Source organism: Theobroma cacao, chromosome 9 (genome assembly GCF_053813885.1).
Source record: "Theobroma cacao isolate CCN51 chromosome 9, ASM5381388v1, whole genome shotgun sequence".
NCBI classification, from domain to species: domain Eukaryota; kingdom Viridiplantae; phylum Streptophyta; class Magnoliopsida; order Malvales; family Malvaceae; genus Theobroma; species Theobroma cacao.
In genome coordinates this window covers 43,108,466-43,121,290 of record NC_142647.1, presented here as the reverse complement: position 1 = coordinate 43,121,290, position 12,825 = coordinate 43,108,466, and the positions used below count along the sequence as shown (strand labels likewise).

Below are 12,825 nucleotides of genomic sequence, written 5' to 3'. Positions count from 1 at the left end.
TTAATTTTTAGTTAACATTTGTCCTAAAATTATGGTCTAACGTGTACAATTCAATGAATCTTGTGATTAGGTGAAAATTATGCAACGATAGTGACACAATGTCACTTTAAAATAATTTAATTATTTTAGACATAACTTTCCTGATGTTAGGAAGATCATTACATTATTGGAGGAACAAAATGATTCCCTTAATGAAAATAGTTTCGGGGTGACATCAGGAATATGGATTTGTAGGGTCATACTCATACAACTAAATTTTATGCTTTCAAATTTGTGGGCCTTGGCTGCAATTACTTTCAACTATTTAACTTTGACTATAATTTTTTCGCAAATGTTTGATACCGATGAAGTTTATGCCTATATATGTTAAATTTTGAAGATATATATTTAATTTAAAATTAATTGATAATATGTTAAAAGATCATTGCTTTATTTGTATATTTTAATACACTTAATTTAACATACGTGAGATTTTTTTTATTATCATTTCACATTTTTTCTTACGTATAAAGATAATAAACTTATCACGTACCGTGAATCAAACAAAAAAAAAATCAACAAAGGGGTCAATAAATGTGGATAACAATTGCTTGAATATCATGTTAAATTTTTAGAATAAATATTTAACATAAAATTAATTAATAATAGATAGAGAGAGTTTTTATTATATTTATAAACTCAATATATAGTAATTTAACATGTGTAATTTCTTTTTATCATGACTTCAATTATATAGATCTAAGAGATTTTATTATGCTTAGATATTATTTTTAGTTTTTGACATGATTTATACGAGTCAAAAACATAACATATGTAAGTATTTATGATACAAAATTTAAAAGTAATGATTTTATGTGTTCTTAGTCGAATTATTACTATATTTTAAACTTTGTACATATTTCTGTTAGTCATGAATTTGAAACCTTTCTCAACTAAATCCTAGTTATAACATGAAAATCCCTGTAAAGGGACTCAGGTCCAAGATCCTCTTTTAGTTTTGAATTTGAACTTTTGTACATATCATTTACCCATTAAACCAAATAAAATCCGTTCCTTTGTTCCTTCTGTTTCATGGTGATTGGACTACCCCTGCGAAACCATTTGTTTGGCATTTTCCTTTCCCTTGTGTCTGCACGCTTGCTTTATCAGTAAAACACCATCATTTCCCATTTTCCAATCAAGAAATACCAACAACTCATTTGGGCTGCTGACTCTCTTACAAAATCCTTCGTTCGATCAACTCATTGGTTTCTCTCTCATCTATTTTCCATGTCAGAGAGCTGCAACTCTCGCCACTTCTCGTGGCTAATGAAATCCTGTTTCCCCAACCCAAATCACAAATCTTTGATAATAACACCCCGACACCTTCACCCCGCTGTTTCTCTCACTCTCTCTTCCCTACCTGATGACCTGCTTTTAGAATGTCTTTCCAGGGTTCCTTCCTCTTCCCTCCCTTCCCTTTCTTTAGTCTGCCGCCGCTGGTTCTACCTCCTCCTCTCCCCTTCCTTCCTTCTCCTCCGCCGTCAGCTCCACCTCCTCTACCCTTCCGTCTTCGCCTTCTCCGCCACTGACTCCGGTGTCTTTGCTGCCACCCTCTCTTTTTCATCACCTGACCACGGCCCTACTTGGAAACTGTCTTTATGTCTTCCAATGAACACTCCTTCACATCACGGCATCCCGAGGCTTGTTTCTATAGGACCAAGAGTTTACATCATTGGTAGAAATTCCATGCTTAGATACAACGCTTGGACTCAGCACGTTATTGCTAAATCCCCAGTACTTTTCCCTCGCAAAAAGTTCGCCTCCGCCGTCGTTTTCAATAAAATTTACGTAGCTGGTGGCGGTGGTTCTAAAGCAACCTCAGCCGTGGAGGAATACGACCCAGAAACTGACACGTGGCGCGTGGTGGCTCACTCGCAGAGACGGCGTTATGGGTGCATAGGTGCAGCAGTGGATGGCATCTTTTACGTGATTGGTGGGTTGAAGATCGGTGGCGCGTGTGGAAACGGAGGTGGTGGGGTGGAAGCCCACGTGTATGCAAGTTCAATGGATTTGTATGATGTGGAGGCGCGTGTATGGTTGCGGAGCAGGGCGGTACCAGGAGGCGGCTGTGTTGTGGCAGCGTGCGCCGTAGCCGGATACATATATGTTCTAGCAAGCCACGCGGTGGAACTCTCTTTTTGGCGGTTCGACGCGCGGAGAAAATATGACGGCAGCGGTGGCGGCGAAGGGTTTGGAGAGTGGTGTAGAATGAAAAGTCCGCCAATGCCAACTCAAATAAGACTAGACGGAACGGTAAGATTCTGTTGCGTTGGGGTTGAGGATAAAGTGATTTTGGTACAAGTTGTCGGATGCATAGATGACTTGTTGAGAAGAAGCGGAAGGAGCCAAAGAGGACTAAAAGAAGGGCTTGTTTTGGTGTATGATAGCGTCGGTGGCGAGTGGAGTCGAGCGGCGGATCTACCGGAGGTTATACGACGCGCCGCCTGTGTGAGTGTGGAGTGCTAATTGGCACAATTGCTGCTAACTTGTGCCATTCGATAGCCTTTTGGTGGTTTGTGTTGTGTAGCATGAGAAGCAGACAAAATGATCGTGTGTAACATGGAGAAGAAGTAAAAAGCACCCATATTGGCACATAAAATATTGATTATTTATATTCTTGATTCTTGATTCTTGATTGGATTGAAAATTTTCAAGCAAATGTAGGATAAAATATTTTTTTTTGGGTGACAGATTCAGGTGCCTTTTATTTATTTATGCAATTTGATATATTGTTTATTTTAAATCGTTTAGATTCTTGTTATCTGCATGAGTTTAACATTGACCAAAAACAGACTAATCTTGTCATTTTCAAAGATAGAATAGGAGCAATTATCTTTATTTACATTTTTTTTGGAGGAAAAAGCTTTTATTTTAATTTCCAATATAAGTGCTATGTGTTTAAGTTCATATAAACAAATTAATGAAAATGGCATGCTTTCTTTAATTTGTTTACAAAATTATCAAAGCATATGTGTTAGTGGATAAAATATAAGGGTTGTCTTGAATTTATAATTAAATATTTTTTTTATTTAATAGATATATCTTTTAGATTGAACATGTGGGTCTATAAAAGTTGGTATGAGAGATTATTTAATTTTTCACAAGGTGGGCTCTCCATGAGTGATATTGAGATCGATATAGATCTAGATGGAGGTGAGTCTTTCTCTTTTATGATTGAAAGAGTCAATGCAACGTCACATATGAGCCTTATAAATAAAGATTTTTTTATATTTAATAGATAAATTTTTTAGCTTAAAAATATAGACTTATGAATTGAAATATTGGTAGGTGTATATGTTATGAATCTTAAATCAGTAGAGATAAAGTAAATTTTAAGTTTATAAATAAAGATTTTTTTCACCTATTAAGTATACATTTTTGAATAAAAAATGTGAATTCGTGACTTTAGGATTAGAGAAAATCCATATCTTCATCTTCCCTGATCTTGGTCCGATGAAAGCCCCAAATTTGAGCTAAGGTACACTTTTTATAAATAAAAGGGCTTTTTTCATCTATCAGATATGTTTTTGAAAATGAATATTTTATTGAATTAAAAATGTGGACCATGACACATTCTTTTTCAATAAAGAAGAAAATTTTTTAAATAAAAAGAAAATTGAAAGAAACGGTAGATGCAAGGAATCGAACCCTGTACCAGCATGGAAAGAGAGCACCCTCACGCGCAACTATTTGAGCCAAATACGCTTTTGACAGCGTGGGAGAATGTCAATAAAACGGTGCTGAAGTGCCTGAAACTCCTAGGACTGTTTTTGCTGCTGAAGAATTAAAATCCCTCTCTGAAAACGAAGTTCTTTATTTGAAGTTTATTCATTCCTAGATTCACCAAAACCCCACGCCAAACCCCTTCACATAACTTTTTTTTTTTTCTTCTTTTCTTTCCTTCCCACTCTTTCTTTGGAGATGGATTTCCAAGTAGTGGTTTTAGCTGGTGGCACTTCAAAGAATCTAACCCCCCTTGTCTCTAAGGTCTTCCCTCCCACTTTATCTTTTTTTTTTCATTTTAATTTTTGCCATTCAAAAATACCCATTTCATAGTTGTATTAGTCTTTGCTTTTTCTTATTTTTGTGTTGTTGTAATGCTTGCAGGAAGTGCCTAAACCGCTGCTTCCGGTAGCCAACCGCCCTGTTCTTTACTACGTTTTGCACCAATTGGAACAAAGTAACCTTAAAGATCTCATTGTTGTAAGAAAAAAAAAATCCTTAATTCCCTTTTTTCTTCTTCTTCTTTATTAATAAAGTGTGATAGTTTAAGTGGATGTTGTTATTATTTTTAGTTGTTAGGGTTTTGATTTGGTTTGAATGTTTGGGGTGGCAAATAGGTGGTTGAAGGGAAAGATGCAGCGCTTCTTGTTGGTGGTTGGATATCTGGGACTTTCGTTGATCGTCTACATGTTGAGGTATTTACCCCTCCTTTAAAAAAAATGTTCTTAATAAGCTACAAATTGAATGAATTTACATACGATTTCACTTTATGATTGTTTTTCTTGGAACTTTGCCACTTTATTGCTTAATGAAGGATATGTATTAGAATTGAGTTACTTGTGTGTGTTTTGGGAATGTTAGTACTTGATTGGAACAAATTTAGCCTCGTGAAATTTGATTTTGAGAAGAAAAAAAATAAGGGTGGGTGGGTATTTTCTTGCAACTAGGTCACTTATTAAGGTATTTCAAGGTCGTTGATGATGCACAATATCCACAAGCTGATTAGCATCTCAAAAAATTGATGGACAACTTTATTAAGAGTATTCTGTGGCTTTGCTAGACAGGACCAAACATGGGTGTAATTGAAGTTTATGGAATGAGCTGTGGTGTATATTATTCCATGTTTCATTAGTTCTTGTCTTTTGAACTGGAGTTTCTTGAGCTCATAAGCACCTTCACCTATGTAGAGTTCTTAACTCATTTTCACTAAATTCTCGTCAAACTTAGAGACTAAGAACAAATTTGAGACCTTAAACCCTTTTCGGAATCAAACAAGAATATTCAGCATGGGAATTCTAGTTTAGGAAATTCCTAGAAGCCTGCCATATGCTTCTTCTGTAACATTATTGGCCGCATACCTCACTGAGAAGGTTGCACAACTTCACAGCACCAAACAAATGAACTAGTGAAGCTGTTTTGTCTGCTTAGACAAAATGGATAAGTTAATCATATAAAATCATGAAAACAAAATCTTCTCATGAAGGTGCCAAATTAGAAAAGGCTCTTCCTTCTTATGAAGATTTTATCAGAGAGACATACATCCATGTTACAGGGGGCTCTTCCTTCTCACGAAATAATATTCTCTCCTTGTGTCTCTATTTGTGCAAGACTTGGAAAAAGTTTTAAATGTTTTGGATGTTGAGGTTGGTATCATGGTGGCTTATGAGTAAAATTTTTTGTCATTCAGAGAGAGGAATAAATGAACTTTTAGGTGACTTGGTGTTTGTAGAATAAAGTTCAGAAATAGGATTACACTCTATGGGTTTGTTTTGGTTGTTAGTTTCGTTAGATCCGGAATTATTGCCTATACGATTTGTGAGGTACTAAATAGTCTTTGTAAAGTAAGTACATGGAGCAAGTTTTGTAGCTTAGATGACAGATATTTTATAAATCTCATAACAGGTAGATCAAGCTTAGGAAGTTATATGGAGCAAGTTTTGTAGCTTAGATGACAGAAATATCAAATGCAACGAAAAAATATGAGATAACTCCCTTTTGTCAGATCTTGTGCATTGACTTGTAATGGACCATGACACGATTTCAATAATGATTGTGATATTGACAAGATCATTTCCCCCTTCTGTGTGGGGTGTGGTTGGCTGCAATCTTTGGTGGGAATCTTAACTTATGCTCATTCTTACATGTGCCAAACTCCACACAGTATTTTCTTGTTGCTTCTCTGGACCTGAGAATTTGCAGATCTTGCCTTAGCTAGGCTGAATGTTGCCTTAATGATGGGTGGGGCTTTGCAGGATTGTAAATCTGTTATTATTAAGAAGAAATGAAACAAGGCTTTCTCAATATATAAGCCAATATGATAATAGGAAAAGTGCCCCCCCCCCCCCCCACCACCTCCTCCCCCTATCACTTAAAGGCAGCCTTCTAACGATGGAACCTGCTTGCCTGTTGGATGAGAAAGCTGACTTCGCCCTCAAAACCTGATCTGCATGGAGCAGGAAAGAGGAGATTGGAGTCAAACGAAAGGATAGCACCATCTTATCTCATTACACAATATTTGATGATTAATGGTTCTGCTAATGTTCTAAATTATCAGAATTTGGAACTAATTGATGCAGGCATGGAAGCAGAAGTTTTCCTGTTATGGCATTATAGTTTGAACAGTTTAGAGTGTTTTATATATAGGAGCAAACTACAATTTCTTAAATTAAGGTTTTTCTCATCTTGGCAAAGTCTGGATTCTGAGAGAATCTCATGGGTTTCATGTCTTTCCTCTTTACTTGGTAGTTTTATGCTATTTAGTTCTCTAAAAAACCAGGTGAAGGTTCATTTTTTTAGTAACTTGGGGACCACGATTTAGACCTTCACAAATTTACCTGTCCTGTTATGATTTCTTTTGATCAAGAGATATCTTTGGTCAAAAAGTAGACTTTTGAATGCATTAATATTTTTTGAGTATGGTTTTGAAACAATTGCTTTTGATATAAGTTTTTCTTATCACTTTCTCTTTTCCAATTTTGTTCCATCTATTTTCTCTTCTCCTTTTTGCAAACAATATTTCTCCATATAAGAATCTGTTGTTATCATTAATCTGAAGCCTAATCAGGGTTATACATTTTCTACAGTATAGAATCTGTTGACATTTGTCCTATATTGGCTTTCCAAGAACATAATTGATGATGTTAACAAAAATAGGTGCTGCTCTACAGAACTCTGGCCATTCGTTTGTACATACAGGATTCCTTTATTATATGCATTTTTCATTTTGCTTTTAAGATGAGTCAATTAGTGTAATTTTTTCCTCTTTTCTTTCCCCACTTCCAAAATTCATATATCTAAGATAACCATGCAGGCTTTTCCTTTTTTTTTTTTTCTCTTTCAGGAATATGCTTTTTAAGGTTGTAAGATTGCATGTGATTGTTGTGATTATGAATTACATGTGTTTGCTGTGAGATGTTCTTGTTTTCCCAGTTTAATAACTAATTGGTTTTCTCTTTCCTAACGTTGCAGATTGCTGCAGTCCCTGAGGATATTGGATCAGCTGGGGCAATTAGGGCAATCTCACACCACCTCACTGCAAATGACATTTTGGTTAGATTTTGTTTAATAGTGTTTGAGTTCCCAAACGAAGTAGTTTCTTTACGGCTCACTTCATTATCCTGCAGGTTGTGAGTGGTGATCTTGTTTCTGATGTTCCTCCTGGTGCAGTTGCGGCCAACCATAGGCGACATGATGCAGTAGTAACTGCAATGCTTTGCTCTGTTCCTATTAGTGGACCTTCAGAGTCGGGATCCTCTGGTGGAAAAGACAAAACCAAGAAACCAGGAAGATATAACATCATTGGACTGGACCCTGGCAAACAGTTTTTATTACATATAGCAACAGGTTAGATTTCGACATTCTGTTCTATTTAGTGTGGTACTTGGACTGAATCCTTACATAGAATCATTTAATGCTTTGTAGTGTGGTACTTGGACTGGATCCTTACATTGAATCATTTAATGCTTTATAGGAGCCGAAATTGAGAAAGATACTCGACTTCAGAAGCGCATTCTCCGAGCAGTAGGCGAGGTATTGCTTGCCATCAATTCATTTACCTTGTTTACAACTCTTCAGCAAATGACAACTACTGCCCTATCTTGTGAAATTGATTGATGATATCATTGTGTGCTCCCTCACACAAGTGTAGAGGCTCTGTTTTTCATTTAATCAAAACGTATTCTACTGATTAGACCATCATTTACCTCCCCATCTGCCAATTTAAAAGCTACTAATATTCTTTTTGCCCAATAATTTAAAAGCTACCATTTGACTCTAGTGCTTTTGAGAAGCATTGAAGTTCTGATAAAATGTGTGTTTTATAATGTAGCTTATCATGTTATTCTATTGTCTTATGATATTATTCTCTATGTACTTGTCTATGCATCCTCCCTCGCACTCTACACGTGCATATGCATTTATTTTCCTTAGTCAAATGAGGAAGTATATTGTCTGTTCAAGAAATTCTTTTCTTTTGCGTTTTGATCATCCACCAAATGGCTTATACTTGTGAGATATTTATGTTGTTAACCTCATTTTCCATTTTATCTTTTATAGATGGAAATTCGATCTGATCTGATGGATGCTCATATGTATGCATTCAAGAGGTTGGTTCTCTCCACATAGTTCCCCCCACTCCCTACTTGCTCTGGAATCAGCTGAATTCAGTGTGCTTTGTTATTTGTATAATTCCTCATTATATTTCCACTCAGGTCTGTCCTGCAAGAAGTTTTAGACCGAAAGGATACATTGCAAAGCTTGAAACAAGATGTACTTCCTTATCTTGTCCGGAGCCAGCTGGTTAGTATCACTACATATCAGGATGGTCAAAGACCACATTTTGTCTGGGTATCTAATTTCATTCCTGATTCTTTTATACGTATCAGAAATCAGAGGCCTTATTAAATAGAATTCCACGAGCAGAAGAAAATGGTAATGAGAAGGTTAGTTCCCAGAACAATCAAGTAATGGTCTCTCAAATCCTCGCTAATGCATCTACCCCTAGCTTTCATGATCTCTGCTCCGTGAGTCATGATGGTTCTGCCCCTATTCGGAAAACCCATAAATGCTGTGCTTATATTGCAAGCAGCAGCAGTTATTGTGCGCGCTTAAATTCCATCCAAGCATTCATGGACATCAATCGAGATGTGAGTTCTATTTCTCATTTATGTTTCTCTTATTCGACACTTTACTCATTTTAATCCACTTTTTATGTCATTCAGTTGTACTTATTTCTATCTCTCATAACTCAGGTCACTGGTGAGGCAGATCATCTGCTAAGCTCCATCTCAGATCATAATAATATTGTAGGTCCTTCAACGAAGCTTGGAACAAAAACTACTGTAAGCATACTTCACCAGCACAAACTTTTACCATTATTTAAAATCAGTTCGGATAATAACTGCCAACTATTATGAAAAATAATAACAATGTGGGGTTTCAGATCTATGCCTTATACTCCTAAAATGAAGGCCATATTTTTCTATGATTTTAGGTGGGACCACACTGTATGCTGGGAGAAGGTTCAGAAATGGGTGACAAATGCCAAGTAAAACGATCTGTAATTGGCCGTCACTGCCGGATAGGTTCCCATGTGAAGGTATGATGAGTTATCTAATCACAATAGGCAAGCAGATAAAGCAGAAAGTAAATTTGATGCTGTCAATAAAGCTTGTCCCCTATGATTTTGTCATTTGTGAAGTTATAAATAAAAGGAAAGCTTCAAGCTTATTAGATAATCGTTTGCCTTATGACTCAAAATTTCTTTACATGCATATGCAGGTTGTCAATTCGGTTGTAATGAATCATGTTACCATTGGCGATGGCTGCATAATACAAGGTTCCGTGATTTGCAGCAATGTACAGCTTCAAGAACGTGTTGTATTGAAAGATTGCCAAGTAATTATCAGACATTCTTTTGCACAAACTTTACATACACACAAAGATGCAATTGGTCTTATTATGTTATCATACGAATGTTTGTAGTAATTATTGCATTGTGCTTCTTTTAGGTTGGAGCAGGTTTTGTAGTTACTGCCGGAAGTGAGTATAAGGGAGAATCTTTGGCTAGAAAAGAGAAATGAGTGAGGCTATATCCCCAAATTGGAAGAAAAATGCCAATCTCGACCCATCTCAGTTTTGCCTTGCTTTTCAGACATACTATTTGGGAACTGCTGCTGCTAGGAAAACGTGATTATTGGCAAGTGAATGGAAGGCAGAACCCAATGAGTGATTTCCTGCTTCCGTTTGATTTTCTTCTGAATAGTTGTGTTACTTGTACGTGATGAGCTCAACCCTATGTATTTTTGATCGACTAAAGGGGGATATATAGTCTAGCCCAATTTTGGCTTATTTGTTCAAATTTTACAAGTATTAAGAAAAGGAAAGCCCTAATCGTATTCTCATTCAATGCCGTTTGGGGTACACAGTTTTCTTATTAACCATCACAGTAGCTCTAGCCTGCTGGCTTTGATTCATGGTTGAGATTTAAGCTATGAGTTACAACCAGACAACAAAATATCAGTAACCACATGGTGGTTCTTTAGCCTAAAGCTAAAATCAGTGTCTGCTCTCATTTTGAATGGTGAAAGTGCTATATTGCAGCGAAAATCTCTTTAGTGTATCTAAATTTTGGTTCGAGTCTCCCTTTCCAGTGGCTCACTTGGTGCAAGAGGAATGGCTTGGAGTTAATAGGCCTAGGACTTGCGTTTCTTTGAGGGTTATTCTGCTCCTATGTACTAGGAAAACAAAACCTACAGGCTAACCAAAACGTTGCAACCTGCTGTTACTACTTGCTTTAGAGTTTGAAGGACCCTGTTAGGATGCCCGCATTTTTATCTGTATGATGAATCTGACTTTGTACACCCATAAAGGATTAGACATTAGCTAATGCGTATTGGCTTGGGCTACAATTTTCTGGAGCAGTGATGAGGTAAGGAACTACTGACAAAAGGGAGCAGCTCTCAACCCTAATGGCCAATATTTCCTCCTCTAATGCTGAGATCAAATTAGAGTAACAGTTCTACCAACATATGATACCCCAAACATATTCGACGGAGCTCGGAGAAAGTTTTGACACCAGTAGGAAGGGTAAACCTTTTTTAAAAAGCAACAAAAAGAAAAAGCATAATAAAATTTCATCTGCAGCAGAGTACCCTGTCGAAAGACCGTGTCACCCTGGCCCCCAATCTACCAGATGAAAATGTATTTGAATGAACAATCAAGCACAGCAGGTCAAGGCATTATATCAGTAGAGTCAAAGCAGATCAAATCGAAACCGTTATGGCATGTTTATTTTCATTATCAATTTTTGGCGGCAAAGGAAGCAGAGGAAAGGGTAAAGCACAAGAGAGGGACCATCATATCTTGGCAAAGTCCATTGTTTTCTTCCCTTCATGTTTCTTACTGAAAAAATATTTGAAGTAATCAGAGAAGAGAACTTCCTTATATAGTGGTCGCTCTCCACTTTCTAGCACTTCTGGCAGAGGACCAAAAACAGCATCAGGTCCTGGATTCACAAATATAGGGACCGAAACTCTGTTCTTGCTTCCGTTGGCAACCACTCGGTGTTCAATGCTTTTGTATCTGTCATTGCTCATTATCTGCAGAATGTCTCCGATGTTGATTACAAGAGCCCCATCAACTGGTGGAACATGAATCCAGCCATCATCATCAGTTGCTCGTACATAAAGGCCACCATTGTCATCTTGGAGGAGGACAGTGATTGTTGATATATCAGAGTGAGGACGTACTCCTGCTGTGAGGTCAGGGTTTGGGCAACGTGGATAGTAATTCAAGTTAACTATTGGTGAGGCCATTAAGGTATATTCTCTAGCTTTGTCAATCTCTTTCACCTTGAGTCCCTTCAATAGCACCTCCAGCAGCTTCCTAATGACAGGTTCAGCCCTCTTCATGTATTCCACCACTTGATCCCTAAAAAGAAGCACACAAAAGTCTCAGCAAATTCTAATTGGTGGACTTATGTAAGAATCAGGCTCATCTCAGCAAAGTGCATATCTGCATCAGATTAAGTAGTCGGTAAGGTCTCTACCGTCGCACAATGATAAGAGTAGATCCAATCCACTCAAGCACCATTTTAATTTAGCAAAATCTCTTAAGAACCTCCTAAGAAATAACATCTTCCAAACCTACTTTAGAAGATGATTAATTACCCCAAATGAGGGAAAAAAATATAAAAACAGATCCACAGAAAATTAGCAATGGCTTTAAACTAGTGCTGAAAATTCCTGGAGTATCTAACTTAGCCATAACCATCAGAGAGGCTGGACTTAAGCTTACATTTGTAGAACCTTACAGTCTTGTAATTATGAACTTTTAATTATATTTGAATTGGTATAAATAATATAAGATAAATTGGAGAAGGCTTGAATAATTACTTGCATACAGGAGGCCACAGGGCAGATGGGTCCTGATCCCCTGCAACATAACGAAAGGTGAGATAATCTTTCCACTCTAGAGCACCCTCTGCCTGAGGAACAAAGCTTGTTTTCAAAGTTACTGTATCAGTCGGTGAATTCCCTATCCAGTACTTGTTTCTCTCTTCATTTGGTAACCCAAAGAACCCATGAGCTGCTTCCCTTACGGCATAAAGAACTGCCAAGGGCACTCCATGGTTAATTATCTGAAAGAAACCCCACTTGCTGGCAGCTTGGCAGATTGATTCTGTAACCTGTGGATCACCCCAATCGGAAACATCGATGACCGGAATGGGCTCTTCTGGAACTACTTTGCTTGCTTCCAATCTTTCTTCAATAGGTAGGATATATAGCTCAGGAACGCTTTCAATGCCTGTATCAACTAGACCCTTTATTCCATTACCTTTGTTTACGACAAAATCAAAGATCTTATCTGAGTCTGGGTTTCTTGGGGGCATTGTTGGAGACGTAAGAGTTGCACTTCAGAAAGAGGGAGACAGTTCAAAAAAGGGTTGTGTCTGACTATGTCACTCTTCGTATACAATTATGCTGTAAAATTTTAAGAGAAAAAGTCTAGGAAGATACTCGTCAATACACAAAAATCAAAAGGAAAAGTCAAAAAAAAAAA

General features: G+C 37.2%; 3 protein-coding genes across 3 annotated transcripts; 2 read left to right on the top strand and 1 right to left on the bottom strand.

Moving 5' to 3' along the window:
- The first annotated feature begins 905 nt into the window (after positions 1-905).
- On the top strand, positions 906-2,619 carry LOC18590018 (Galactose oxidase/kelch repeat superfamily protein). The gene has a single exon (XM_007015277.3). The coding sequence runs from the start codon at positions 1,270-1,272 to the stop codon at positions 2,506-2,508; it is 1,239 nt and encodes a 412-aa protein (XP_007015339.3). The 5' UTR covers positions 906-1,269; the 3' UTR covers positions 2,509-2,619.
- Positions 2,620-3,773: 1,154 nt separating this feature from the next.
- LOC18590017 (transferases/nucleotidyltransferase) lies at positions 3,774-10,171 on the top strand. The gene is made up of 13 exons (XM_007015276.3): positions 3,774-4,029; positions 4,150-4,245; positions 4,383-4,460; positions 7,234-7,314; positions 7,389-7,608; positions 7,736-7,794; positions 8,320-8,369; positions 8,475-8,562; positions 8,649-8,909; positions 9,015-9,104; positions 9,257-9,361; positions 9,544-9,660; positions 9,774-10,171. The coding sequence occupies exons 1-13, from the start codon at positions 3,964-3,966 to the stop codon at positions 9,843-9,845; spliced, it is 1,383 nt and encodes a 460-aa protein (XP_007015338.2). The 5' UTR covers positions 3,774-3,963; the 3' UTR covers positions 9,846-10,171.
- An 853-nt stretch (positions 10,172-11,024) lies between these two features.
- Positions 11,025-12,825, bottom strand: LOC18590016 (feruloyl CoA ortho-hydroxylase F6H1-3). Its single transcript, XM_018127968.2, has 2 exons — positions 12,159-12,825; positions 11,025-11,694 (listed from the first exon to the last, which is right to left on the bottom strand). The coding sequence occupies exons 1-2, from the start codon at positions 12,653-12,655 to the stop codon at positions 11,121-11,123; spliced, it is 1,071 nt and encodes a 356-aa protein (XP_017983457.1). The 5' UTR covers positions 12,656-12,825; the 3' UTR covers positions 11,025-11,120.

Coding starts and splice junctions, on each gene's coding strand:
- LOC18590018 (XM_007015277.3), top strand. CDS start 1,270: ATGTCAGAGAGCTGCAACTCTCGCCACTTCTCGTGGCTAATGAAATCC.
- LOC18590017 (XM_007015276.3), top strand. CDS start 3,964: ATGGATTTCCAAGTAGTGGTTTTAGCTGGTGGCACTTCAAAGAATCTA. Junction 4,246..4,382: donor ACCTTAAAGATCTCATTGTT/GTAAGAAAAAAA, acceptor GGTGGCAAATAG/GTGGTTGAAGGGAAAGATGC. Junction 8,370..8,474: donor CATATGTATGCATTCAAGAG/GTTGGTTCTCTC, acceptor ATTTCCACTCAG/GTCTGTCCTGCAAGAAGTTT.
- LOC18590016 (XM_018127968.2), bottom strand. CDS start 12,655: ATGCCCCCAAGAAACCCAGACTCAGATAAGATCTTTGATTTTGTCGTA. Junction 11,695..12,158: donor CTGTGGCCTCCTGTATGCAA/GTAATTATTCAA, acceptor GCTTCTTTTTAG/GGATCAAGTGGTGGAATACA.